We start from the raw sequence: 25,800 nt of genomic DNA, 5'->3' as shown, positions 1-25,800 counted from the left end.
GTAGGGATGATGTTGACTCTCTCCGCTGTAACCAGGCAACAGTGAAATGCCTTCCTGAATCCACATTATATCCACAACAACCCAGGGACTCTATTTTCAACAGGACACCATTTTATCATAAAGCGGCTGAGGAATTTCATTGATCGACCACCTCGCCGTGTGAATACAAATCTGCTTAATTCTCTTAGTCATGCCACGTAATAATGTGACTCGCTGCCAGTTGTGCATCTTTGAACCTCAGTTCCCTCTAACAGAAGATCGCTGCGGCAGCTCTGAGATGGATTGTGTGTACCAGTGAATAACAGTTTTAATTCAGTACTATCCAAAACATATCACTTTATTACAATGTTTGAAAAAGAACATTAATATGACAAGATCGGGCAAAACAAATTTATGATCCTAAATTTTTTCAAAAAAAATAAAAAAAGAAGCACATTGATGCAGATGTCAGCTCAGGTCTGCACATGTGAAATCTTAAAATGTTTTTCACTTCACCAAATTCTTGTTTCCTAACCGGCTCATGATTGCAATGAGAATAAACTGGTCAAAATGGCACCTGATGTGCTGTTACATGGATCTAGAAGAAAATGTCTTCTTGTGAGCTTATTCAAGAAATTTAAAAGTACATGCATAAGTGGAAATCAAAGAGATGTACCTTATTTTTTTTATTTTTATTTTTTATTTCACAACCTGCTCATATTTGTTTTGATGAAAGTACGTAAGGAATGCCGGGGGTCAGCAGCTGTACTCGGACATTTCATGGACCTGCAGGCCCGTGTCAGTTTGAAGACGCTGCTTTGGCGTCAGCAGCAATTATCTTTGAATATGCACCGTCAAGATAAGCTCTCACTAAAGTCACAAACGAGTTAAAATATCTATACAGTATTCTACAGTTGTGTCTTGTCTCTGTTTTCCTTTGTGTCTCTTAGATCCGTGGTTCAGATGGAGACGCCTGAGGACTCCCAAAGACCACCTCGGCCCCGTTTCTGAGAAGCCCTCAAACTCAAACTTGGTCACGACAGGATGAGATCTGGAAATGTGTCAACGAGCGGTGATGCCTCACGGGTTCTTGTAGCTGGCGGATTTCTTTCCGCTGACCATATAGAGAGGTGGGATTCGGCCTATACAGGTTGATGGGTCACAAAGGCCCGGTGGTCCTGAGGGTCCCCTTGGACCGGCTGCTCCTGGGATACCGGGATTTCCTGCGTCACCACGTTCGCCATTTTTGCCGTCTTTGCCAATGCCGGGGGAGCCTGGTTCACCTGAGGAGGAGATACAAAACAGGTTAAGCATTATTAAAGCCTCGGTGATGTAGCTTCCACTTTTTGAGCGAATTAAAGTAACTACATGTTGTGAAAGGGACAGACACCTTGAATAGCAGTGGATCCAGCCGACATGGGCTCATTGAAAATGCGGGAATAAATTTATCATATAAACCTTTGTTGGACACACGACCCTGTTTTCAAAATCATGTCCAAAAGCAGTTTCATCCTCTTTAGAAAAATAAACAGGATGGGATATGACTGGACAGCATATGGTCAATGTGCGAAACCGAGGATGTCATCGCGTCATTTTATAACCACGACATCATCCGACAAAATCATGAAAGACTGTGTTGTGATTTCGGCTGTTATGTCTTATTTTGTCTCCCCCTTAATAGAAACTGTTTGTGCCAATTCATTTAGAAAGTGTAATGGCCAATGGGCAAACTCGGCTGACCAGAGGTGGAACTACGATCACTCAGTCAGTCAGTCACTCAGTCAGTCAGTCACTCAGTCAGTCAGTCAGTCAGTTGCGGACATTCGTGATTATAGATCTGTCGTCATTGCAGTTTGTATTTTGTCACACAAAAAGTGAGGATAACGTAAATTTAAGTAAAATGTCTGGACATTTTTAAGACCCCAACGTCAGATATAGTCCAGCCTTACCTGGTGCACCGGGTGCACCTGGGCTTCCTTTGACACCTACGCCGTCCTCTCCCTTGTCTCCCTTGTCTCCCTTCTCCCCAGCATCACCTGCGGAAGAGAAGAGCACACAGAGGACGCACAAATTAATGGCGAGATGAAATGGAGAGGCACACTGTTTCCACAGTTATGGGGATGTAATTAGGAAACTTAATGACTCCACTGTAATTCAGCCTTGTTTGGTGAATCATTGATTGTATAATGTTATGCATGGGTGAATCCCTTCTTTTTCCTCAGAACGCTGTACATGACCGACGTACTGCCGGAGCCCACAGCCTTTGTTTTCTCTAAAGGATTCAATTTCTTGCCACCGTGTCCGCTGTAGCTCTGGATGCTCTCCAGGAAAATGAAAAGAAAAGCGAAAAAACTATCACAACACCAGAGCTTATCCATCACTGTGCTGCTGAAACACACACACACATACACACACACACACACACACACACACACACACACACAGCATTTGCAAACCACTTAAGGTTTCTTTGTTGGACTTCAGTATTGAGTAGTGGAAAAGGTTTGCTGACCTTTCTTGCCCGGTCCGCCTGGAATTCCGAAGAAGCCCGGTGGGCCTTTGGGTCCCATCAGCCCTGGAGCTCCTGTTGCTCCTGCTGCTCCAGCTGCTCCAGGGGGGCCAGGAGGTCCTGCCGGTCCAGGGATGCCAGGGGCACCAAGGGCTGCTGGCGTCTTCAGCAGCTCTTTCTTTAACTCTGCTAATTGTTCTAAATGCACAGATAACAAATTCAATTAACACACTAAGCAGTTTATAGTATTTACCTGTAATAACACAGTCGTATCGTGGGTTAAATATGAGTTAAGATGTGATAAGATCAAATTAAAGTGAACAAACCGCACCTTCCACAACGGCTGAGCACATTTCCCGAAGCTTCTCGTCACTCACTTTCGGGCCCTGGGAATCATGAACATCAGTGACTGATGGTTGGTCGAGCCAAGACTATAAGGTTTATAATTTATCACACACTTACCCTGAACTAGCAGAAAACACAAACCCTCTTCATGCTAGCAGCTCTGTGAGGCTGTGCTTCGACCGAAATGCTAACGTTAGCTTGCTAAGAATGTGTACATGCTCTATATTTATAACTGTAACACTTACAGGTAGACCTCTGGGACCTGGCGCTCCGGGGAGGCCTGTTTCTCCCTCCAGCCCTCGAGCTCCCATCGGCCCGGCCAAACCCTCGTGTCCCGTCTGGCCCGGTCTGCCATCGATGCCCGCTGCTCCTCTTGAGCCCTTGTCTCCACGCTGATGTTGAAAGAACACAGATCATCACCGGTAGAACCTCATTCCTTGTTTCTTTTACATGTGTAAAGGTTTCATCAAGACACGTGGGGGAACTAGATCAGCTGGTTTACGTTGTTATAATTCATATACAATGCAACGCCAAAATAGCAGGTATCACAGCACACTGGTGGAGTTATCTGTTTCTATGTGAAAAGATCCTCAGGAAACAGCTTAGAGACAGAAGTGTGCTGCAGCTGAAGTACAGACGGTAGATTTTAAATACCTCTCCTTTGAGTCCAGTAACACCAGGAGGACCCTGCAACAAACAGAGATCAGCTGACGTCTTTCAAACCCACTGACAGGAAAAATTGTCGCATTTTCCAAAACAGATATGAGTCCTCAAAAACAACAAACGTGGCTCCACGCACCTGGTCTCCCTTCACGCCGGGATCTCCCGCCATTCCCGTGTCGCCCTGTCCATTGAAGAAAACAATGGTGAGTGACCCTCATTCATCACAGATTCATTTAAACAAATACACGGACATTATAATATTTCTTACCAGACTTCCTTTTGGTCCCATTGGTCCCATAGGTCCCTAAACAACACATGGAAAAACATGATGCGCTTCACTGCACCTGCAGACTCTCATCATAATCAATGTTTTAAAGCAGCACAGGTAAAAAAAAAAGAGATACTTGTCTTACCTGATCACCTTTGTGTCCAGTGTGACCCTTGAATCCTTTGGCACCGGTGTCACCTTTATCTCCTTTATCACCCTGGAAATACCACATTTTATGTCATGCACATTTCTTCTATACATGTTTACTCTTCTTATGATTTAAATTTAAGTGTCAGTTTATGGAACTTTATGATAATATCGTCTCACCTGGATGCCTGCGGGACCTGCGGGCCCCACCGGCCCCTGTTTTCCTGTTTCACCCTGGAAATTGATTATAGATACAGTTAACACATCAACCATAGTTTACCCGTCAGCTCGGTGATACGTACCTGAAACCTCTATTGGAAAAAGAGCAACTAACATCCGTCAAAATCAACAGACGGACCTTCACATTAATAGAGAGTAAGTGTAAACTCACCGTTGCTCCTTTAACTCCTGATTTTCCATCTTCTCCATCTTTTCCAGTCTCACCCTGTTTGGACACAAATGATTGTTGATGGGTTTGAAAATATGACTTGAATCAAAACAGCTAAATGGGTAAATATAATTATGAGTATGACAAGAGGCGTAATGGGGTTAATCTCACAGTCTTCCCAGGAAGTCCAACTGGCCCGATGGGTCCCTCCGCACCACTATCACCCTAAATCCACAAAAGAAACGCCACTGAGTTAGACATCAGTTCTTATCTTTATCAGTTCAAACACTCTTCTACTGAAATCGACTGCAGCAATAAAATGTTGGATATACTATGTGGAAATGCCTCATTAAGTAGCAGATGATTCAAATTACCTTTGCACCAGGGGGTCCGACGACTCCCTGCTTCCCCGGCAGGCCCTGGGAACAACAAAACACCGTATGAGAAGAAGCAGAAAATGAATGTGTCATTGCTGCGGCATCCTTCAACCCTGTGTCTGTGGAGTGTGTTGACAAGACTGAAGGTCGATGAGGTAACGTCAGACACATCTAAAACTTTTTAAATACTTGTGAACAGGGCAAAGATTCTGCAACAATAAGTCGATTAATCGATTAGTCTGCACTGTTTTTCTGCAACTGTTTTCATAATCGATTAGTGGTTTAAATTTTTTTTTTTAAACTAATCAAATAAATGAATCAATAATGAAAATGATTATCAGTCGCAGCCCTGATCAGAGTTACAACTACAAGTTCTTGTTGACGTCCAAGCCGAGAGACTGTCTGTATGACGTGAACACTAACAAACAGTAACATGGGAATCTTTCCCACCTTTACCATCCACCCTGTATGACCTGAATGAGACCTGCAGCTAAATGCTAAAAGCTAAAAGCATGCTAACATACTGACGTTTACCATATTCACCATCTTTGTTTAGCATTGAGATATTTCACTGAGAGCCACAAAACTATCCTTGCTGGTGGAGCTGGAGAAAAGGTCAAGAGATCACCAGAGTGATTACGATTCAGACTGTCGCTGCCACTTCTGTAGCTGCGCTGCCGGCATGACTGAAGAGGCAGAAAACAAACCCTCTGCTGACCTACGTGTAATACTTAATCTTATTATGGCAACAAAAACAGACAGATATGCATCCTTACTTAAAGAATACACAAGTTCCCAGTTACGCAGTTTATATACGAACTGACACATAATCCAAAAAGGTTTCCTGGAAATAAAAGACCAGACTGTGTATCTTCTTTTAGGAAACGGTGAGATAAATCTATGAAATCTAATGCACCTTCTCTGTTTTACCATTCGAGCCACATCTGCCGCCTCTCACCTCGCAGCTCTATGGGCAAAGGTACTGTAGATGTGTTCTTGGCATCACATTGTCTTTCCTGCTGGTTGCTTGACTTCTAATGATTTATTCATCTGACCCCCCCTGTAGCCTCAAACAGGAGCTCTGCCCTCTGCTTTCACTAACTTTGCAATAAAAAATAAAATGGTCCAAATTCATAATTAACGACATGACCTGTAATTGATGATAAGTGCAGACTGTCACAGACTGTTATTGATGTAGAAACACAATGAATATAAATGATGTTGGACTTACTGGAATACCCACAATCCCCCTGACACCGCCAGCTCCAGGTGTACCAGGCTCTCCCTGTTGAGTAGATTCACAGTTTATTGCATACAAGGAGAATAATCAATAATACACACACACACACACACACACACACACACACACACACACAACAGAAGCTACTATTATGCTACATTTATGGGAGAATGGTGCCCTCCTGACGTTAGCTAACATTAGCCACCGTAGGCTACAGGTCATACCAGTCCAAGTAAGGCTGTAGTCACCCGGGCAACGCCTGAGTATATTGAGCTGATATGAGGTGTGTTTTATTGTTTCATTATTTATATGTTACATGGTGTCACCATAAACTACAAATTAGACAGTCTCTGATATATACTAGGAAATATAAAGTAATTTAATCTTTGGATGTTTTAGCTTTTTTCTTTTTTACGTTTGATTTTGTTGATTTTTGTTTATTAATTATTCTTTAATTTAGTAAATTACAGCTACAGCTTACAGCTTTAAAACACAAAATATGGACAAAATATCAAAATAACAAACTTCCTGTTACACATGAAAACTCAAGCAGTAAATTCAGTTTAGTTAAGTCAACTAAATAGACATTGTTTTAGGTTCCAAATATAGTGAGGTCTATAAACTGTATCACAGGTTTTACCCTCTAAAAACTATAAAAGAAATCTTGGTTGAAACTCAATTTTTCTTTTTTGAGAGAGAGAGAGAGAGAGTAAAATGTTAAGTTATTGAATATTGGAATAAAATATTGGCTGTTTAAAATTAGAATTCACCTTAGCACCATCAGTTCCAGGAAGTCCATCCAAGCCGTCTGCACCTGGCTCCCCCTGTAAGGCCACACTATACAGTTATAACCCAGTCTCCCTCCAAACAATGGTGCTAAAGAATGAATGAGCCACAATGCCATCAGTATACTTACCACATCTCCTTTCTCTCCCTGAGGTCCCTGCTCTCCTTGAGGTCCCACAGCTCCCTAATCAATATCAAAGCACAGGTCTTAAAACTGAAACAGTGTTTTAAGGTAATAGGTTGAAATATAATCCAGAATCTAAGTTGAAGAGTAGAGCTCACATCGTCACCCTTGGGCCCCTGCAGACCCTGACGTCCACGGATTCCCTCCACACCCTGTGAGAAGGGATTCAATCAAAAGTTTATCAGTTACTTCCTGCCCGTTTGTTCTTACAGTAAAAGGAAATAGAGCTGATCAAACTAAGAACTGCTTACAGGAGCTCCAGGTGGGCCCGTGGGTCCTGGGACGCCATTGAAACCAGGACCACCCTATGAAGAGAAAAGTCAGAACCCATTTTTTATCAGAGACACCAAATGGTTTGTGGGAAACATCTATTTAATATCTTTCAAAATGTCATGAAGCTTTGGTTTAACTTACTCTGTCTCCCTTCTCTCCCTCAGCTCCAGGGAATCCAATCGGCCCTCTTTGACCCTGCAGTGACAAAAGAGCGTTTAATATATATATATATATATATATATATATATATATATATATATATCAATTCTCCTCATAAAGACGCATAAAGCACTGAGATAAAACCATAATAATAAAATGTAAAGAAAATAATGAGTTCTCTCACATCATCTCCCATGCGACCCGGTGGCCCCTGAGCACCTGGTGTCCCTGCGTCTCCCTGTTGAAAAAAACAACCAGGAACAAATTCATTCAATTGTGAGAAGAGACGTAATAATATTACACTTTTTATCATTATGTATTTCAATACATATGACGTAGAATTAAGAACACACACTGGGATTTGTTGATGTTTGTTGAGAGGATGTTTCTGTTTTCACTACGTCTCACGTACCTTGTCTCCGGGAACTCCATCTTTTCCAGGCTCACCAGCCAAACCTTTGTGACCCTGAAGGCGACAATGAAATGAGTTAATCCTCTGACCCTCTTGAAATAGCTTAACGCTACAGCTGCAGTTACACATGAAACTGGACACCATGATGGATAAACCATCTCAAAGTTTAAGTTGATTTTCTACACCATGTTTACATCTGGGGGTGAAAAATGTTAAGTGCTAAAAAACTGCAGTACCTCAAATGGCCACTAGGGTCTGGCTCCAAAAGTGATTCAATCCCCATTGATTCCCACATTAAAATGTCCAACTTTACAGCAGAAATAAATGGCAGCTGTATGGGGGTGAATTTTTATATAACTCACCGGTTTAAATTTCACTAAGGCTTAAAGTTATGCAAAATTGAGGGCCCATTTTTGGATTAACCGGGACTCAGGCGCCGCCAAGGTGGCGACAGCAGAGCAGCCCACTCGGTTTACATTAACTGCAGTGGCAGTCGTAGCAGTATAGAGGTTTTGAGGTTAGACAGTGTGAACACAGTGTTTTTACTGCCTCTTGACAGCCGAGGCAGGAAGCCTCGTATTTGATAGTCTAAACCTTTCAAGACAAAATTGCTCAATTTAAATCGTTTGGTTACAGTTTTGGCTTTCACAGTGGATAAATCACTGAACATCCTTCATTGACATTCCTCACCTTCATCCCCGGCAGTCCAGCCATTCCCTGAGGTCCAGCAGGGCAGGCGGCAGGACACTACAAACACACACAGACGGGATTGAAGTGAGACACGGGACAAAACAGACAGCCAGATACCTCAACAGACATGGCTGCTGCAGAGCCGCTTCCACTTCAGTGACTCATACTGATAAGAAATTCACTGTCACCAATCCAATTGCCATGCATCCAGGAAACATTTGGCAGAATATAAGACAGTGAAACACTCACAGCTTCCCCACTTCCCTCATTGCTGGCACCAGGCGGTCCCTAAAACACAGCAGAATGACATCTAAAACAGCCGCGGGGGTTTAGATGTCCGCATAAGTCCAGATTCCCACAGAGGTGATGTGAAAAGAGACTGCAGCATGCAACTTCATCATAAGCTCACGATTTCACATGGAAATCAGAGCTCAAGAAGAAATTCAACAGTGTCCGGATACAGGTGACAAATTAATATGAGAGCTGTTAGAGTTACACCTGTACAGCAGGTGATCAATGGCTGATATAAGGCGTGCAGATACTGATCATTCAGCTTTGTCAACATTGGCATGATACAGTCAGTGGTATACTGTTGTGTTTTTTAGATTGGACCAGGCCTACAGCACATTCTTTGCATGAAATACAAACACACACTGACATCCTATCAGCAAATATTGAAAGTCCCAAATATCTGTATCTGCATAAAGCTCAAAATTATATGTGTGAAAACATGAAAGGTGGGAAATTAAGGATAAAGTAGTTGATGTCAACAAAACGTGGGTTAGATCTGGTCCTCACCACAGGCCCTGGTGGACCAGGTGGACCAGGAAGTCCTGCCGTGCCGGGGGTCCCTCTGGGTCCAGGTGCACCCTGCCAGTGCAAGAAAATAATATCAGAACATTTGATATCAAACACAAAACACAAAACACCAAATCTTTTAAATATATAACAGTTTAATGATGCTGTAAAACTCAGTCTGGAGCTGGTTTATAAACTTTTCCTTGTTTTATTAGGTACACCTGTAAAATCCAACAAAACAGCTCAGCCATAAATAAGACGGCGTTATACTGAGAGCTTTTTCTAATGCTCTGCCCACATTTACAAACACGAGTGGACAGGAATATTATAAACAATACGATATAATAGAATATAATAGAATAGAATATACGCAATGTACCAACAACATAACAACCTACGACCTCGGGTCAAATCAAATCAAATCTAATCAAATCTTCTGACTCATACACATCTGAAACATGACTCATTATTTTTGTCTTGGTAAATCTGTTCACTCTAAAAATCTATTTGTGTTTTTTTCAATTGGGCCTCTGACCTCAGGCCCGATGTTTCCTTCGTCTCCTGGGATTCCTGGTTTCCCTGGTTTTCCCTGTTAGACATACACACACACACACACACACACCAGTTAACACAGTAGAAAGTTTTGCTGGTACAGGTCTCAGAATAAAACGTGAGAGAGAAGACGTAGCAAACACATACAGCGGGTCCTTCACTCGCTGGTCCCTGTGAAGAGACGGAGCAAAAGATATATGAGTATTAGCAGTTTCTCCATAATCACATCACAGCAGCGTCACCTACATGCATGTTGCTTTAATGAGGGATGTTTCCACTTACAGGAGGACCTGCGGGTCCAGGAAAACCAGGAAGACCCTGCAAGGAGAGAAATAAAGCAGCAACAATGTTACTATATACAAAAGAAAACCAAAAAACAATGAATGGATGATTTTGAAATGATCTAAATGTCTACTCACTCTCTCTCCTACAGACCCTCGGGGACCCATTGGGCCTGGAGTCCCCTGCAGACACAACCACACCGTCAAATCAACATGGCCACAACGTTCATTCACAATGACTATATTGGATTTTCACTCATATTTCTATTTCATATTTTAATATGTTTTTAGAAGAGAAACAGGGCCTGGGAGAATAGACACTCACACACACACACATACACACACACACACACACACACACACAGTACCGGCAGACATTATAAAGAGTGTGTGTCAGTGTATGAGGTGATGTTTCCTACAGCAACTCCTGGAAGACCAGGCAGGCCTCTCTGTCCAGGAAGACCGATCTCCCCCTGCTCCCCTTTGCTGCCCTGGGAAACAGACACAACAAGAATAACAGGAGCTTTATCTTCCCTCCTGAATCTCCCCGCACTGTTGCTAAGATACACAGAGGCAGTGACAGTCAACATTTAATCAATGGAAGGTGGGCCGCTCTCTCGTTGTTGTTTCCTTAGACCAACGACAAGCCCGGCTCTCGCTCACAGGGCCGTGCAGATAACAGACGGGCCGGACACGAGCAGAGCGACGATGAATGACGGAGACACCAGGAAACACGTCGCCTCCAGTTTACCCTCCAATTCAATCAGTAACAGTCGCTGAAAAGTTTCACGTCTGTTGTGTGTCAGTGCAAATACATTTTGTCAGGCTGTTTGTTGTGTTGTCTGTGAGAAGAAGATTCAACATGCAGAGAGCGTCACAGAGATGAATGTGAGAGAGAGAGAGAGAGAGAGAGATAACGCTTGTTTTCCTTCTTATGTTTTCTTGAAAACAGTGACTACCCACTTGAAGTCGACACACTGTCTCGCTCGTCAGCAACCTGCAACTTTCTTCAGGATTTCAAGTGACTTTGTGTCAAGCAGGAGTTTTTTTTTTTTTTTATCCTGGAAGAGGGGACGCAGAAAAGACGGATCCACAGACGTTTATCCACTGCAGGTTAAGACTAAACCTCCAGACCCTGCCTTGCTTCACTTTTTCTACAAATCATTACACACAGAACAGAAACTTCACCCTCATTTTACAAAGCATTTTTAAAAATCTTTTTTTTGCCTCCCTCGTCAATCTTGCATCGCTTTGTATTTCTGTGTCCACGTGCACGACGTGTGTTGTCAGTAAATGTAAAGCACCCAGTGGGAAGAGGGAACGATACAGAATTGAGCTAATGTCTTGCATTAGCTTGGCAAGCTAGCTTAGGTTATGGGGTAGGTTTGAGTCTGGGTTAAAGGTATGTGAAGAGCTGTAGTGTGGTGTAAACATTTATAAAAATATATGTCGATTTGTTAAAGCCTGGTAACCAATTGTATATTACATTATATGTCACTGATAAACTTAATTGGAAGCACTGGAGACCCACGGCAGAAAGGAAGGTGAGCCATCGTCTTGGACAAATCTGTTTTGAAACTGTGTGAATGCTTGAACAGAAGTGAAGTGAATCTGTCCCCTGACGTATCAGACGGCAAACAAAGGAGGATGCTTCAACAGGCTGCAAGTATTCTGTCAGTGAATCATTTAGCATTTTGTACTTACAGGTGATCCCGGACTGCCAGGAGACCCTGGAAGACCCTGGAGAGACGAGTGAAACAACACAGTCAAAGGAAGCAAAAGATGCTGAGAGAAGTTACATGTTGACAGAAATGGGTCAGACAAAGCAAATTTGTAGAAAATAGTTGTTATCGAGGAGGAAATACTCACATCTCTTCCATCTCTGCCATTTTCTCCTGAGGGCCCTCTGGGGCCCTCTGGACCGGGGGCTCCTGGGGGGCCTTGGACTGATTTGTCAGGCTGAGGAAGGACACAGCCAGTCAGAAAATGGTAAAGATACTGAAGACTCCATTGAAAAATAAAATACAAATCTATGTTTTAAGAATAGATTTAAGATACAAAATGATCAAGCTTCTTAAGATACATACAGCCTGCAACAGCCTGCAGGCGTGCTTCTAACTGGGGCATTAGTTATAATCCATATATCTCTGTGCTAAATTGATTTACAGTCTGAATACATAGCTATGTGAAATGCTGCATGAATGCATGAATGTCTACCTACACAAACCTGGAAAAAAAGAACAAAACCACCACCGTAAATTAGATATAGAACAAAGCAATGAGGCAATTAGACAACCAAAGCACTGAAGTAGATTATTGGCTTAAAAATCACAGAGCAAAAAGAAGGTAGAAGAGAAAAATAAATACCTCAGCATTGGCATACATCTGAAGAAGCAAGAGAAATCGGATAAAGGGAGAGTTAGTGAAAGTAGTCACACCACCCTCACCAAAAGTGTCAGCAGAAGCGCACCTGTTCACAATCATGGTAGTGAGTATATCATGCTAATACACAGCCCATAGTACCACCAACACTCCCCCAGGTTAGCCTGAATCTAATAGAGTGCACCAGGCCAGGAAATATTTCTGTCTACAGTGGATAGAAACATTTGCATCTTGATACAAGTGACTGAATTAAAAACTCTCTCCAGATAATCCTAATTCATTCCACTGCATCCTTTACACACAATGAGATGTGAGACAGCAGAGTGGCATTTTCATTATAGGCTACAAGTACTTCTCAGAGGCAGAAATCTCATTAATTTTTGCTAACGCCGAGCTGAAATGAAAGATAATATTCAGTCATAGATGCCATAAGCCCCATAGCACCTGACGAGTGTGTGTGTGTGTGTGTGTGTGTGTGTTTTCATGGCCCTGGATAACATTGTCTTAACTTTTCTGGAAACAGAAAATGTCATAGTTGCCTCGTGCTGCATTTGTGGTTGCATATGTAAATCAGCTTCTCTGCCATTAAATGCTTTCTCACTGATTTCCCATTAGTTTACACTGTTGAATGATTTTCTAAAAGCCCTAAAGCTTAAAGATTCCCAACAGACAGGTAAATATGACTGACTGAATTAGCAGTGTGGGGGTAAAAATACTGTGCTATGACAATATAGCACTAGTTCAAGTAAATGTATGAATCATTAATTTGAACGATAGACTGTGGCGTCAATATTTGTTAACCTAAAGAGCCGATTAACTTTTAGAAAAATCAGACCTTTCAATATACAACTTGGTTGTTGGCATGAAAGATGCTGTTAAGTCAGAAACTGGCAATTAAAATATCAAATTACATAAACTAAGCTTAATCTCGGTTAATCATAAAACCACTTTTCAGAGGCAAGGCAGTGGAAAGAGTTCATGCTTATTCGGGGGATTTATGTCTCTACTTAATAAATATACAGGAACAAGAGGGAAATAACAGAAAGAACTACAGTTCAGTTAGCACCTGTTTCTAGCTAGCTTACAGCTAACGTCTGTTTAGTGTACTGGCTGTTTGCGGCAAATTAACATAGACACCACAAACGGTGCAACACTCAAATTTGGATGAATCAGTTAATTAAGGCTAAAACTAGCTTTACTTCCTGTCTGAGCCTCTTGTTGAGGTTAAATATCGAAGCTAAAGAACCTAATTTCCTCTAGCCAAACCAAAGATGAAGCTACCTTGTGAAGCTATATAAAGCTCATGCTAACATAGCTAGACTAGCTTGGTTAGCTAGTTAAGCTAACTTACGTCTTGATTCCATTCATTTTGCTGTGCGTTCCTTAGCAACAAAGGTGGACAAAAACCACCTTTAATGGAGGCAGGTATTGTATTGCACTCCCTGTCAGCTGATGACAAGTAGCAGCAGGTAGTGTGTCTGCACCACGGAAGTTAATTCAGGTAATATGTAACCTGTCAAATCATTGTCTATTCTACTAATATTTATATTCAAATTTTTGTGTGGAAAACGTCAGTGCTAAACCTTTTCAGCTCAGATGTAGCGATGTAAAACCATCTTCTTGTTGTGAGGCCACATGTGGTAGTTGTGTACTTGTTTTTTTTTTTCATGTTGCCAAGTGTTACACATATTTAGTGCTGAATTTAAACGAAACAACGGTAACCACACGACTCTGGCACTACGCACGTCGTTAATTTGATCGCACTTCCTCTTTGTTATTAAAGTTGCAGTTTGTGTTTTTTGGCCAATGAGATCATGTCTGCCTGGATATAAACCGCGCTGCCTCTAAGAAAACTTTGTAGAACTACAAAAGAATTTGACAATAAAAATAAAATAAAAAAAACTCTTAATTTGTAAATTGTTTTGGATGAATTTCAACTTCTGGATGTACTAAAGGAAACTGCTTTGTAGGGTATTTGTTACACCTCTGCAGCTCCATCTCAGCATTTCTGCCTTGTTTTCCTTCCAGTTTGCTGGAAGCCCTATCAACCTGAATGAAACCACAAACCACAGCAGATGCTGAGCAGATCTGAGTCCTTGTTACTGTACCTCAGTGGCCGGCAGCTCGTTGCAGCTCTCTCTCTGGGCTCTCTTTGGGTCGCAGTGAATCAACATCCACTGGAGCTCGAACTGAAAAGAGATTTTAACATCACTGGAATAGGATGTGCATTTTTATTTCATTTTCATAAGTGACGTTGAAAAAAGTTTTTTGGTGCTTTGTCATGGTGCAGTTTCTTCTTTGTAGTTTTGAATTAATGCACGCTATATAGGTTGCAATTTTCTGCAGGGATTAAGGTTTTTTTTTTTTTCTTCCGCTGGAACCCAGCTGAGCAGCTTTGCTGTGACAGCAGAACTTTAAAATTATAGCAGAGCTCAGCACACATGTAAACCTGAATGTGTTTGTTCACAGGGAGCACCGTTCCACTGATAGAGCTCATTAGGAGAGTCATGATTAAATGCAGAAGGCAATTCTCCATCTTCACTCACCACTACAGAGGCGTCAGGATCAGCATCCAGCCTGCCAATGAGAGTGTCTCCCTCTGTGTTGATGGGGCCTTTGCCCTTGATGGGTTTCTGGTCCACGGGCTGGCAGTCCACATACAGAGTGACCTGGTCGCGCTCCACGCCGATCATCACCTTGTGCCACTTGGTGTTGAAGAGCACAGAGAGGCCGGGGAAGGTGACGGTCTGCAGGTTGCCGTCGGCACCCATCAGGAAGTACTCCAGGGCCTGCTGGTCGCCATTCAGCCTCAGTCCGGCTTGTTTGTTGCCGTCTTCGTCCACAACTTGCCAGACGTTCCACACCTTGTTCACCGTGTTCTTGATCATGCGGAAGGTCGCCATGAAGGAGTACTCGTCCGGGAAGCCACGAGGAAAGTTTAGCCTGAGAGGGAGGATGTAGAACAGGGGTTCAAATCAGCTGATTAGGGTTCAAGTTCATCAAATTCAGAGATATTACAACACACTTTTACTGAATGACACTCAAAAGAAAAGGCCGAACACATCTCTCAGCTCGCCAGGTTATGAGTCCTTAAAATATATTTTATGTCAAAGTTAATTCATGATCACAAATTAAACACCACTCAGCAAAATGAATAGCGAGATGTGGATAAAAATAACACAAAGGCTTGGCAGCTCTGCCCTTGAGAATCAAAGAAGAATAAATTAAAGCTACAAACTTCAAGAAGCAAAGATATTGTAGGTTTTAAGGCATGCTATTGTATCACAAACGAGAGGCTGCCTCAGTGCATAAATCACTGCTTCAATTACACAATGCGGTTCTGGTTAGTATCCCCAGTCTGGTGCTTTCTGTGTTTTTAACAAGCCAAATTCTCAGTAGGTGGTACATTCATAGATGGGCGCTGCAGCCGGACTTTTACCGTCTTGTAAACGATCAAGGTGAGGCAATAAAAAAAAAAAAAAAAAAGAGTTTCCTGTAACCCAGTAAAGCAAATGAAGACCACTGTCTAGCTTTGCCCCAAGGTGAGAAAGTCTGAAGTATGTGCTGCTTTTGCCCCGCAGAAGAAAAGAACAGGGAGTGCAGCTTAAAGCAAAGACGGACTTCAAAGCTCAGTCTGTGTCGCTGGACTCGTAGGGGAAATAAACACGTATTTACATTCAGTGTGACAGGCCCGAGTGGTGTCGACACAGGGTGCCAGCGAGTTACATAACAGCTTGGCCTGCAGGAAAAGATTAGCCAAAACAGACTGGAGCAGGCACACTGGGAAACACCAGAGACGTGTTTGGTTATGTAAAGAGATAAAAACCACCCTCTGTCCTGAAACCTGTATTTTTGCATTTTTGTCTTGACAGAATTTCATTCACTTTTGTTTAAAAAAAATAGTGCAAAACACAAGCACAGAAATGTCTTCATATCATCATTGTAGTTGTTACGCAGAGCTGGATTTTTTGATTGAGCCGTCCCAGGACCCTCGACTCCCAAGAGCCATGAATCTCCCATGGTTCAATACGTGTCTTTGATTTTCATTTGTGGCCATTCATTGAAAAAGTAGCAGCACCAACTTTACACATGATGTTCAGTTTTTAACCCTGTCCCCTAAAAGTTTGGTTTATACGCAACAAATTAGCAACAACGGAGATATTTTGAAGGAAACAAAAAGCAGAATAGATGATGTTTTCTATTAACATAGTGCCGTGATGGACAATTTCTGTTGGAGCCATTTTTGGACTCTTATGTTTGATCATTTGTTTCATTTCCTGTTTTATTTTTATATTACTTCCCTTGTGTATCTTGTGGTTATTTTACTTCCTGTCTTTGTCCCGTTTCCCTCATGGTTGATTGTCTGCCCCGCCCTAATGTGTTTCACCTGTGTGCAATTACCCTCGCCTCCCTCGTGTCTATTTAGTCTCTGTGCTTCCCTTTTGTCTTTGTCACTTCGTCCTGTCGTCTGTGGTTCTCCTGTTTGCTTCGGCTCAGTTTCTCCCGCTGCGTCTCTTTGTGCTTCCGCTTCAGTTCATCGTGTTTCTTGTTAGTTATCCTTTCAGTTCCTCAATTTTGGCCCTTTGTTATGGATCTGATTTTTTTTTTTTGCCACACCTGACTGGATTTCATTTCTGTTCCGTTAAGAAATCTTTATTTACCACCTACGCCTTTCGTCCTCTGTGTTTGGTTCCAAAAGTAAAAACTGTGACACGTAGTTCATGTATTTGATAAGTCACAAATATCATGTGAATAAAACATCCATAAATAACTGTGGACTCCATAATATATGCAGCACTGCAGGGTTATTAAACTACTCATGGTTATGTTTAGACTCTCACAGAACTTGAGCTTAGAGAACGATCCGGGTCTTTGTTTGACACAGAAGAACTTCACAGTGACTTCAGACGCAACCTATTCAACCAAAACCACCATCTTTTTCTTTAACCTGAACCAAAACACTGTTGTTGCAGGAACCAGACCGCAGACAGGACTCTGGATGTGAACGCTGGATGTCTTTCACTCCCACCACGTCCAGGTGCAGTTCATAAATGTGGGGCTTCATTTAGTCAAATAAAACAAAACTACATCTGACTATAACCCAGCCAGCGTTTTTAGTGTATCACCACAGTGGGAAAACAATTGAATGATACATAAACGTAATTTCTTATTCAAAATGGTTGTCAATTTTCTGTTTGGATTATTTTGGATTCATCGACTTTTAGTTTCAAAACAACAACCATTTTTTCTCTCTTTAAAAGCTGCTGGTGGTGGTGGTGGTGGGGGGGGGGGTCCCACTAGGGGGGATCCATGGTTTATTTTTAAGACCAAGACTCCCATCTGCGTCACAACCAACCTTTAATTACAAACTGTGGAAACTCTTCACAGGAAGCCACTGCTGTCAGCACCTGTTATTTGGTTTTATTTTCATTCTGGGAGTCCATACAACTGAAGATAAATCATTACCGCCTGGTGAAATATGTCTCTTCACATTTCCTGGAGATACAAAATGTTTCAAGTACGTGCTTTTCCAATCTCCCCTCTCTCTCTCTCTCTCTCTCTCTCTCTCTCTCTCTCTCTCTCTCTCACACACACATACACACACAAAAATACCTCCACTCTGGTTTTACGTCTAAGAAATGCCAAATAGGTTCAGACATGTTTTTCTCTGCCAATTATACGCTGCTCGCCATGCAGTAACATCTGTGCCAGACCTGTAATAATGCAACACCTGCATCAGGTGAACACTGCTGCTCTCTCCAGCATTTGTCTGTATTTTTATCTGGTTTCTTTTAAAAAAGAAGAAAAATAAACCTCTTTACTGTACTTACATGGTTGGAATTTGGAAGTTGGCCTCCCTGTCGAGGCGGTAAGCCACCTGGAGGGGGGTGGAGCCGTCCACCTTCCTCACACCTTTCAGGGGGATCACGTCCAGCTGGAACTGGGTGATCAGATCAAAACCTGTAGGGGATGACGAACGATGCACATGATCATTATTCATATCTAAGAGTTAAATACTAATGATAATACAAATAAAATACAGATAAAGTCTGATAATATGTATCATTACATTATAATAATTACTGCTGTTATTAATACAGTAGTAACGACAACAGTAGGAGCAACATTCTTCGCATTCGAACTTTACAAATTAGGACTGTTCATATATATGTATATATATAAACTAATAATTATAATTACTAATAACTAAAAATCAATTCATGTTATGTAACAATAACTATTTTACAGCTGTTTGATAAGACTGGAGGGGATCAAATTCATATTTATTTCTATCCTTATGAATAATTATTTATTTTATGTTAAATTACTTTTCTGGTAATAATGAGAAAGTGATTTTGTTGTCACAATATGCAGTATAAGGCTTTTTTTTTTAGATAATATATTATTACATAATCTTAATTAAGAGACAATGATTTGTAATATTAATTAATTTTGGTAAGTTAGAATAATGTAACATGTCGTCATGATCATGAATTTATTGCTTCGTGATCCCAGGAAATTTATAGTAAAGTTTATGTTGAAATCACAAAAAGAGGAAACAGTAACAAATAACTTTTTTCTTTGGTTGAAACTTCATTAAACCTCAGAGCGGAGTGCGTGCAGATGTGTTGAACTGTTTCAAACAGGCCAGTGGTGAGCAATTACAATCTTGCTGAGTTCGAATTGTTCCAAGTCAAATTCTGTAAAGCTCAAGTGGAACATTTTATTTGGCTCATTTGAAATCTAAAAGGTGTCCTGAGGCACGAGGCAGCCCACCCTGTTCAACTAATTAAACTCCCCACCTTACTTCAGATAGTCTGTTTTCTCTTTCAGGAATGTTTGAGGCTTGTGGTTTTTCCAACTGCTGCTTTCACTTCTGTTTGAATACAGCCCAGTTATTAATGATCATTCCCAGTTTGACTAAACACTCTTTTACCTGGAAGGTCATCTTGTCCGCTTCTCATCGGCGGGCAGACGGTATCACCGTCCAGCCGGTTCAGGTCGAGTTCTGACGGGACAAAACAAGAGTAAATAATCTCGTTACACTTGTTCTTTGCTGGATTTGACAAACGCAATACATTACCAGTCAGTTTAATTCAGTTGGAGTATTGCAGGAGGCAGACACAGGGGAAAAGTAAGGTCTTTAATGTCAGAGTGAATTAACATCACAATGCACCGTGATGCATTTTTAATGTGAGTTTTTCTTACAACCACGTTTAGTGTGTTTCACATATTCACACATTCACACAGACTGATCAACACAGTCTCCTGGGATGATGCAGGAACTCCCAGACGCCTTTTTATGATCCAAATTTGTCTTCAGGAAAAGAAACGTAATGTTGATAAATTCAGCAGCTGGTGTTGCATGACTGTGGTCACAGCCATATGTCATCTGAAACAATTCAGAAGGTCAATATGGCAGGTGAGACTCTCTCCTTGTTATTTATTTGTGTGATTTATCGATGGAAACTGTAATATATCACACTTGTATTTGATTTCTGTTTTCATCTTTGATATTTCTCAGCTGTTTGAATCTATAAAAAAAGTATGATTTTATGTTGCTGTTTTATTTTGTTGACTCTTATCTACAAAATAAAAGACTGGCTTAGTTTTTCACTCCCATTAACAAACTTTCATTTAATATATATGTATATATTAATTGTATGAGACTTTATAAAAGATTACACTTCGGACTGTTTGGCATTTGAACTTGAACTTTTTCATGTACATATCGTGTGTATTGTGTATATTGTATTTTTTAGTGTATATTTGGTGTATTTTTGATGTATGTTTCCATAGATGTTTACTCTATAGATGTTTATTTTTCTGCTGTGGTAAATGAATTTCCCAGTTGTGGGATTAATAAAGTTAATCTAATCTAATCTAATTAGACTTCAGATTTCACTGTCATTGGCATTTTTCTTGCAGTGGAAAATCAATTCCTGGAGTGTGTCAGAAGAGGGCGCTATCCTTGAGTCTCAACCGTACAGATGTGAAGGGGGGAAAAGCCTCTAATAAAAAAAAGAAAAGAAAGAAAAGGAACTCAATGAAGCGAGCGTGGTGACAGCCCGAGGGCCTCCCCAGTCAATAACCTGAGTCAGCTCATTTACCGTGAGCAGCGTGAACACAACACATCTGGAAGCTGTTCCCACATCCCACAAAACTGCTGAGAAATGAGATAAAGTGGTGAGACGGTATTTATAATCCCATATTTACTACCACTAAACACTTATCTGACTGTGCATGTGGGCCTCAAGTTGTTAAAGTTACTGTCTGCCGCGGCGTTGCGCTCAGAAAAGCCAGTCATTAGTGCAACGAGCGGGAGACGAACCACAATTAAGATGTCACATGCAGTTCCATGTGTGTGCTGTGAATTTGCACATCTACCTTATCTGGCACTCGCTGAGCATTCATGTTAGATTTATTGTGTCCTCCAAACAGCAGCAGAGAATGGGTTTGTTGTGATTATCAGAGGGGACATTTAATCTGATTTAATCCTACGACACAGGCCAGTACAGTGTGTCTGCTATTCCTGGCCCTTTAGCTTTGTGAGTTCTGATAAAGAGAATGACCTAGCAACAGTCAACAAGCCGCCGTTAACATTAACCTGGTTCCACTTTGTCTGTGTTTGCAAGACAAACAGACGCACGGTAATGGTGGTTTTCATGCGATGCACACGGTACACTGATTTTGTGATTTTGTGATCGTGCGTTGCGCTGCGGGTGACTTACGTCCGAGTGCCGGAGCGAGGAGGAGGGACAGCAGAGCCGTACAGACAGGGAAGTACGCCGACATCGATGGATGCTCTCTGTTCAGGAATGATGGAGAAAATCAGAATTCAGTCATGCATCTAATTCTCTTTGACAGTTTCTTGTGTGTGTGAATCAATATAACACCACTGGGATAACAGAGGTCACCGGCAAAGTACTACTTTGCTCATCCTGAGCACACGAGGAGACAGAAAATGTTTTCACTGTTCCTTCAAAATGTGCTGGCTTTGCATCCCAGTAAGGATGACTGTAAATAGGATATGACAGCAAAGGCCAAGTGGAGGTGGAACAATTGTTTGATGTAACTTTTTAGAAATGAAAAAATGCAGATACAAACAACTCAACTATTTCTACTGTGTTTGTGATGCGTGCGAGTCCAGCCCCACATGGTGTGTCATGCACAAGTCCAAGTAAAGCTTCAGTTAATTTTGGAGGAAATCGAGCCATGGAACTAGTGCTAGTTAGCTAATCTGGTCATCTCAACAGGTTGATGGGCCAATCAGAAGAGAGACTCAGAGCCTCCTCTCTTCTGATTGGCTCACTGACCTGACTGTTTTCTGAGTGATCCTAAAAAAATATAAGAGATTTCAGGTAAAACACTCAGAGAAACCAAATCCTGCAAGGTTTGGATGTTAGGTCCAGGTGGGCGGGGCTTGAGGGCATGACTGAGGTCGGTCACTGCTTTGTTGTGACATCACAAAGTTCCAGAAGTCCTGACGGCTGGTTTTAAGGCCCCGTTTCTGAATACAGCCTGTGTGCATTTTCTGTGGACTGAGGCTTTGATACTTTCACATTATTAATATAGAATCTAGAGCTGATCTATAATCAAACAACACATGGAAATCTACCTTTATACAATATGGGACCTTTAAAGCCTGAGCCCTAGAAAAACTAATAAGTGGATACTGAGTTGGGATTGTTTTAAATTTTTAAATGAATTGTTTTGAATACTGAATACATAATGAAGGGTATATTATTTGCCACTGCCTGCATTGGAAGTGGAGATGTGCCTCCACTCAAGTAACCTAAGAGCTGTATGAATACTATTACACACTGGACAAGGTGGATGATAAATGACAGCAATATCATGCAGCCTTTTCCAAGTGATCTTACACAGCGGTGCACTTATCTAAGCAGTCTTACATTATATCCACACTTTCACTTGCATTATCACACACTTCGTCTTTAGTTTTCTTTATGTATTCTGAGTAGTGACAGCTTTGCACAGCAGTCCCAAACCCATCATCAACATGACAGATAGTGATAGCGAGGACTCTTTTCCAAAGGCAAAGGTTGTAGCTCGTCAGTCTGGAAAATGAATGATGTAGAGGTTGGCACGGCCCATCCCCAGTGTGTGAACTCTTCTGCAAATGTGTAGGTTAGCTTGAGAAGTATGTGCATGTGTGTGCGCACAGTCAGAGACAGGACTAATGGCTAGGTCAGCAAGGTCTCTTCAGAGGAGGCGTTGCGCTCTGACATTATGCCCTTCACTTAAAGGACCTTCCTCAGAGCCCCAGAGGGACTCGCTGCCCTTCACGCCGATCCATCTACTGATGCATGTCACGGATGTGATGTGAAATAAAGGAAGCCTTCACCGTTTAACCCCTAAAATTTACAAACTATCTAAGCTAAGCTAATGCTGCATTCACACAACGTTGACACAATCGGAGGAACAGGAAAAAATACATCTTATTCCAACTGGGGAGTGTTCATGCCTTATTCCAAGTTGGTTAGCCCAATTGCTAACCATGTAGTCATAGCAGATAAACAGCATAAATTAGCTACTATTCTTGTGTTTTGTATTTGTCGCAGTTCATTAGCAAGTCAAACAAGATCCCAACAGTGTACAGCTCCTATAAAATGAGCTCAACTGATTGTATTGGTGTGAATACTGGATTGTATTTTAATGTAATTGCCAGCGTTGGTACATTTCCAGCTGTTCTGCCAACGGTTTGTTAACATGTCTGCAGTTATTTTTATCAAGTGGGAGACACTGTTGGTGCCATAAAGTCCCTCCAACTCAGAATTACAAACATGAATGGGTTTTCCTGCTCAGCTGCTCATAATTACAGTTTAAACATTAACGCTGAACTGTGGCGTAAAAGCACAAAAGGAAGAAAAACATGGGTCATAATTTATGGTTAGCTAACAATGTTGATGAGTAAGCAATAAGAAAGGAAACCATTTAGATACAGCAGTTACTCACTGGAAATAGACATAAATATTGCAGTGAGTTTCGTTTTGTTTCGACGAGTTGACAGAGGTACTGCCACATTACGAGGCATCTCACAGCATCTCAGATATTTTATGCTTTCATAAGTTTTGCCAGTAAAATCCAGAGGGGAAAACATTCTCTGTTGCAGGGAATGGAGGTGAGTGGTTTGCTGCAGCTGCTTGGTCAGCCGTGTTTTTAGTGCCAGTCTTCATGGCAAATTAGTCCTAGTTAAGATGTTCAAGAACTTAACAACTTTGTGCACTGGATGAATTTAGATTTCTGACTATTAGTTTGATTAAAAAAAAGTCCATCACTGTGAAACCAGCTCCTGACTGGAGGTTCCTATTCAACAGACAGATATGAGAGTGGTGCCGATAGCAGATAAATGTATTTCCCAGTGTGTGAAATTATTCTTGTAAGACAGATAACTATGTCCATGAAGCAAATCAAAAATGATTTTGTTACTGGTTTCCCATGAAGGATCTCCTCACATAATAGCAGCTCTTATAATTCTGTACACAACGATTGTGAAGGAAAGAGCAGAAGGAGACAGAAGGATTAAAAAATTAACAGAGGTGTTGCTTGTTCGTTTGGCACAAAATGATTGTTGAGGTTTTCAGGTTGCATTAGTCTTCACATTTAGACTGATGCAGGTAACAATTTGCAAAGACAATTGCTTCAAGTCCTTTGTGTATTAGACAAATAAATCCACATGGGTAAATTGTCGCTGTAAGTAATGACATGAAAGCCGTCAGAAGGATTTGAAAAGTAGACAGCTGTCTTAACGAAGGCTCACGGGGCTTCCTAAGTGTTTGTTTGCCCCTACACTGACATGAAACGTCATCAAACCAGCACCAGTAATTACATTTACTGTAAATATAATTGTGTGTAATGTGCATCCTCCAAGATTAAAGAGCTGTGGTTACACACAGAGAGACGCTGCAACAGTTCAGAAGTGAAGAAAATACTTCCAAATGAAACATCACAGGACAAAAAAAAAAAATCCCCATATATTCCAGTAAATGTCCCCTTCATGTAATCAGTCAGTCGATTAGGTAATGACATGTCATCCTCTTTAATTCCTGACATTCATCAGCATTTGATGGGACTTTCTTTTTGCTGCCACCCATGTTGTGATGTTCTTATGGTGCACAGTGAGCCAACGCTCCCGACATCATTTCTCATTTGTCTTAATCAACCCAAAATGGATCACTGTTGAGCGTACAGCAACCAGCCGTACAGTTCAGCCATGTTAAAACTGACTGTGGACGCACAAAGATTTCGAGCAGTAGATGAGGCTGTTAGTCGAATATGAATTCATGAATTCAGGCTTTTTTTCCTGACTGGAAAACACTGGAGGGCTAAAGACCGGAAGCTTGGTGTTTATCACTTGAGAGCTTTTTTCCCTTTTACTTTGTTAAAATGTCATCCACTGGAGGTTTATGTGCTGCATGTGTGTGCGTGTGTGGGCCAGATTAAAAGGCAAATGGGCATCTTCTTTAATCTACGCTAAGCTAAAGATCCTGTTGCACCCATCAAGTCCCTGAGTTATCAGTCAGAGGGAAATGTAGATGTTTCCTCTTCCTAAATGAAGATTAGAAACTATTAGTGAACACCCAATCTTAAATGAGTCTTCGTTGTTATGGAAACTACAAAAAAAAAGAAAAAAAAAAGCGCAGAAAGATGAAGAACCCTGACAGAAATTCAACATGAGATATTTACCTCGTCAAACCAGAGTAGCGGAAGGCCATGTTTCACTCCCTCTCCGTGACAGGAGACAGAAAGGCTCAGCAAGGAGGCACAGCGGTGAGATGCAGGAGCAGATGGAGCCTCGTGTGTGAAATTCCCTCCCTGAAGTCAGTCCTACCTGCGCATGTTGAGGACTGACTGAGGCAAGCAGTGCAGGGGATGCTCAAGCATTTTCTGAGGACACATAAAAGTTTGTTCAATGGGTTCCCATTGGCCAGGAGTTCTTCAGGAGGTGGTGACTACTTTTTTTTTTTTATTACCAACACTTAAAAAGATGCAGAAGCCCACGGGCCTCCATGTGTAACCCCCCTCTCTGCTTCTTCTTTCACAGTGCCTCCTAATAACATGTGCCACCTGTATGTAATTCTCTTAATAATTATAGCCAGTGAGTGATGAAATGTGGATTTCATAATCACGTGTGCTCATCAGTGTAGCTGAAGAATGCATGTCGGCCTGTAGTGTTGACGCGAATTTAGCCTTGTTATTACCTGAGGGGCCTCAGGCAGACGTGCTGTTTATGCATCCTGCATGTTATGTAATTGATTTTATGGTGTTTGAACTGTGATTTTTGCTGCACTTCAGGAGCGCTGAGAACCCTAAAAAATGTGCTGATGATTTACTTGCAGGAGTGT

General features: G+C 41.5%; 1 protein-coding gene across 1 annotated transcript; it reads right to left on the bottom strand.

Annotated features, from left to right (window-relative positions):
• Positions 1-316: 316 nt before the first annotated feature.
• On the bottom strand, positions 317-25,170 carry LOC130183991 (collagen alpha-1(IX) chain-like). The gene is made up of 38 exons (XM_056399724.1): positions 25,142-25,170; positions 21,166-21,242; positions 19,371-19,442; positions 18,265-18,394; positions 14,980-15,376; positions 14,542-14,622; positions 12,419-12,436; positions 11,921-12,010; positions 11,756-11,791; positions 10,471-10,542; positions 10,190-10,234; positions 10,053-10,088; positions 9,918-9,941; positions 9,754-9,807; positions 9,219-9,290; positions 8,670-8,708; positions 8,421-8,477; positions 7,731-7,784; positions 7,503-7,556; positions 7,301-7,354; positions 7,138-7,191; positions 6,985-7,038; positions 6,833-6,886; positions 6,687-6,740; positions 5,908-5,961; positions 4,674-4,718; positions 4,471-4,524; positions 4,303-4,356; positions 4,092-4,145; positions 3,910-3,981; positions 3,765-3,800; positions 3,633-3,677; positions 3,488-3,520; positions 3,079-3,225; positions 2,820-2,874; positions 2,492-2,686; positions 1,929-2,015; positions 317-1,262 (listed from the first exon to the last, which is right to left on the bottom strand). The coding sequence occupies exons 1-38, from the start codon at positions 25,168-25,170 to the stop codon at positions 1,060-1,062; spliced, it is 2,841 nt and encodes a 946-aa protein (XP_056255699.1). The 3' UTR covers positions 317-1,059.
• Between the last annotated feature and the right edge of the window lie 630 nt (positions 25,171-25,800).

The sequence above is a fragment of the Seriola aureovittata genome, chromosome 16, assembly GCF_021018895.1.
Source record: "Seriola aureovittata isolate HTS-2021-v1 ecotype China chromosome 16, ASM2101889v1, whole genome shotgun sequence".
Lineage (NCBI taxonomy): Eukaryota > Metazoa > Chordata > Actinopteri > Carangiformes > Carangidae > Seriola > Seriola aureovittata.
The sequence above is the reverse complement of the archived record's forward strand: the minus strand, read 5'-3'. Positions and strand labels throughout refer to the sequence as shown.

Coding starts and splice junctions, on each gene's coding strand:
- LOC130183991 (XM_056399724.1), bottom strand. CDS start 25,170: ATGGCCTTCCGCTACTCTGGTTTGACGAG. Junction 9,808..9,917: donor CAGCGAGTGAAGGACCCGCT/GTATGTGTTTGC, acceptor TATGTCTAACAG/GGAAAACCAGGGAAACCAGG. Junction 3,801..3,909: donor CTGGACACAAAGGTGATCAG/GTAAGACAAGTA, acceptor TGTGTTGTTTAG/GGACCTATGGGACCAATGGG.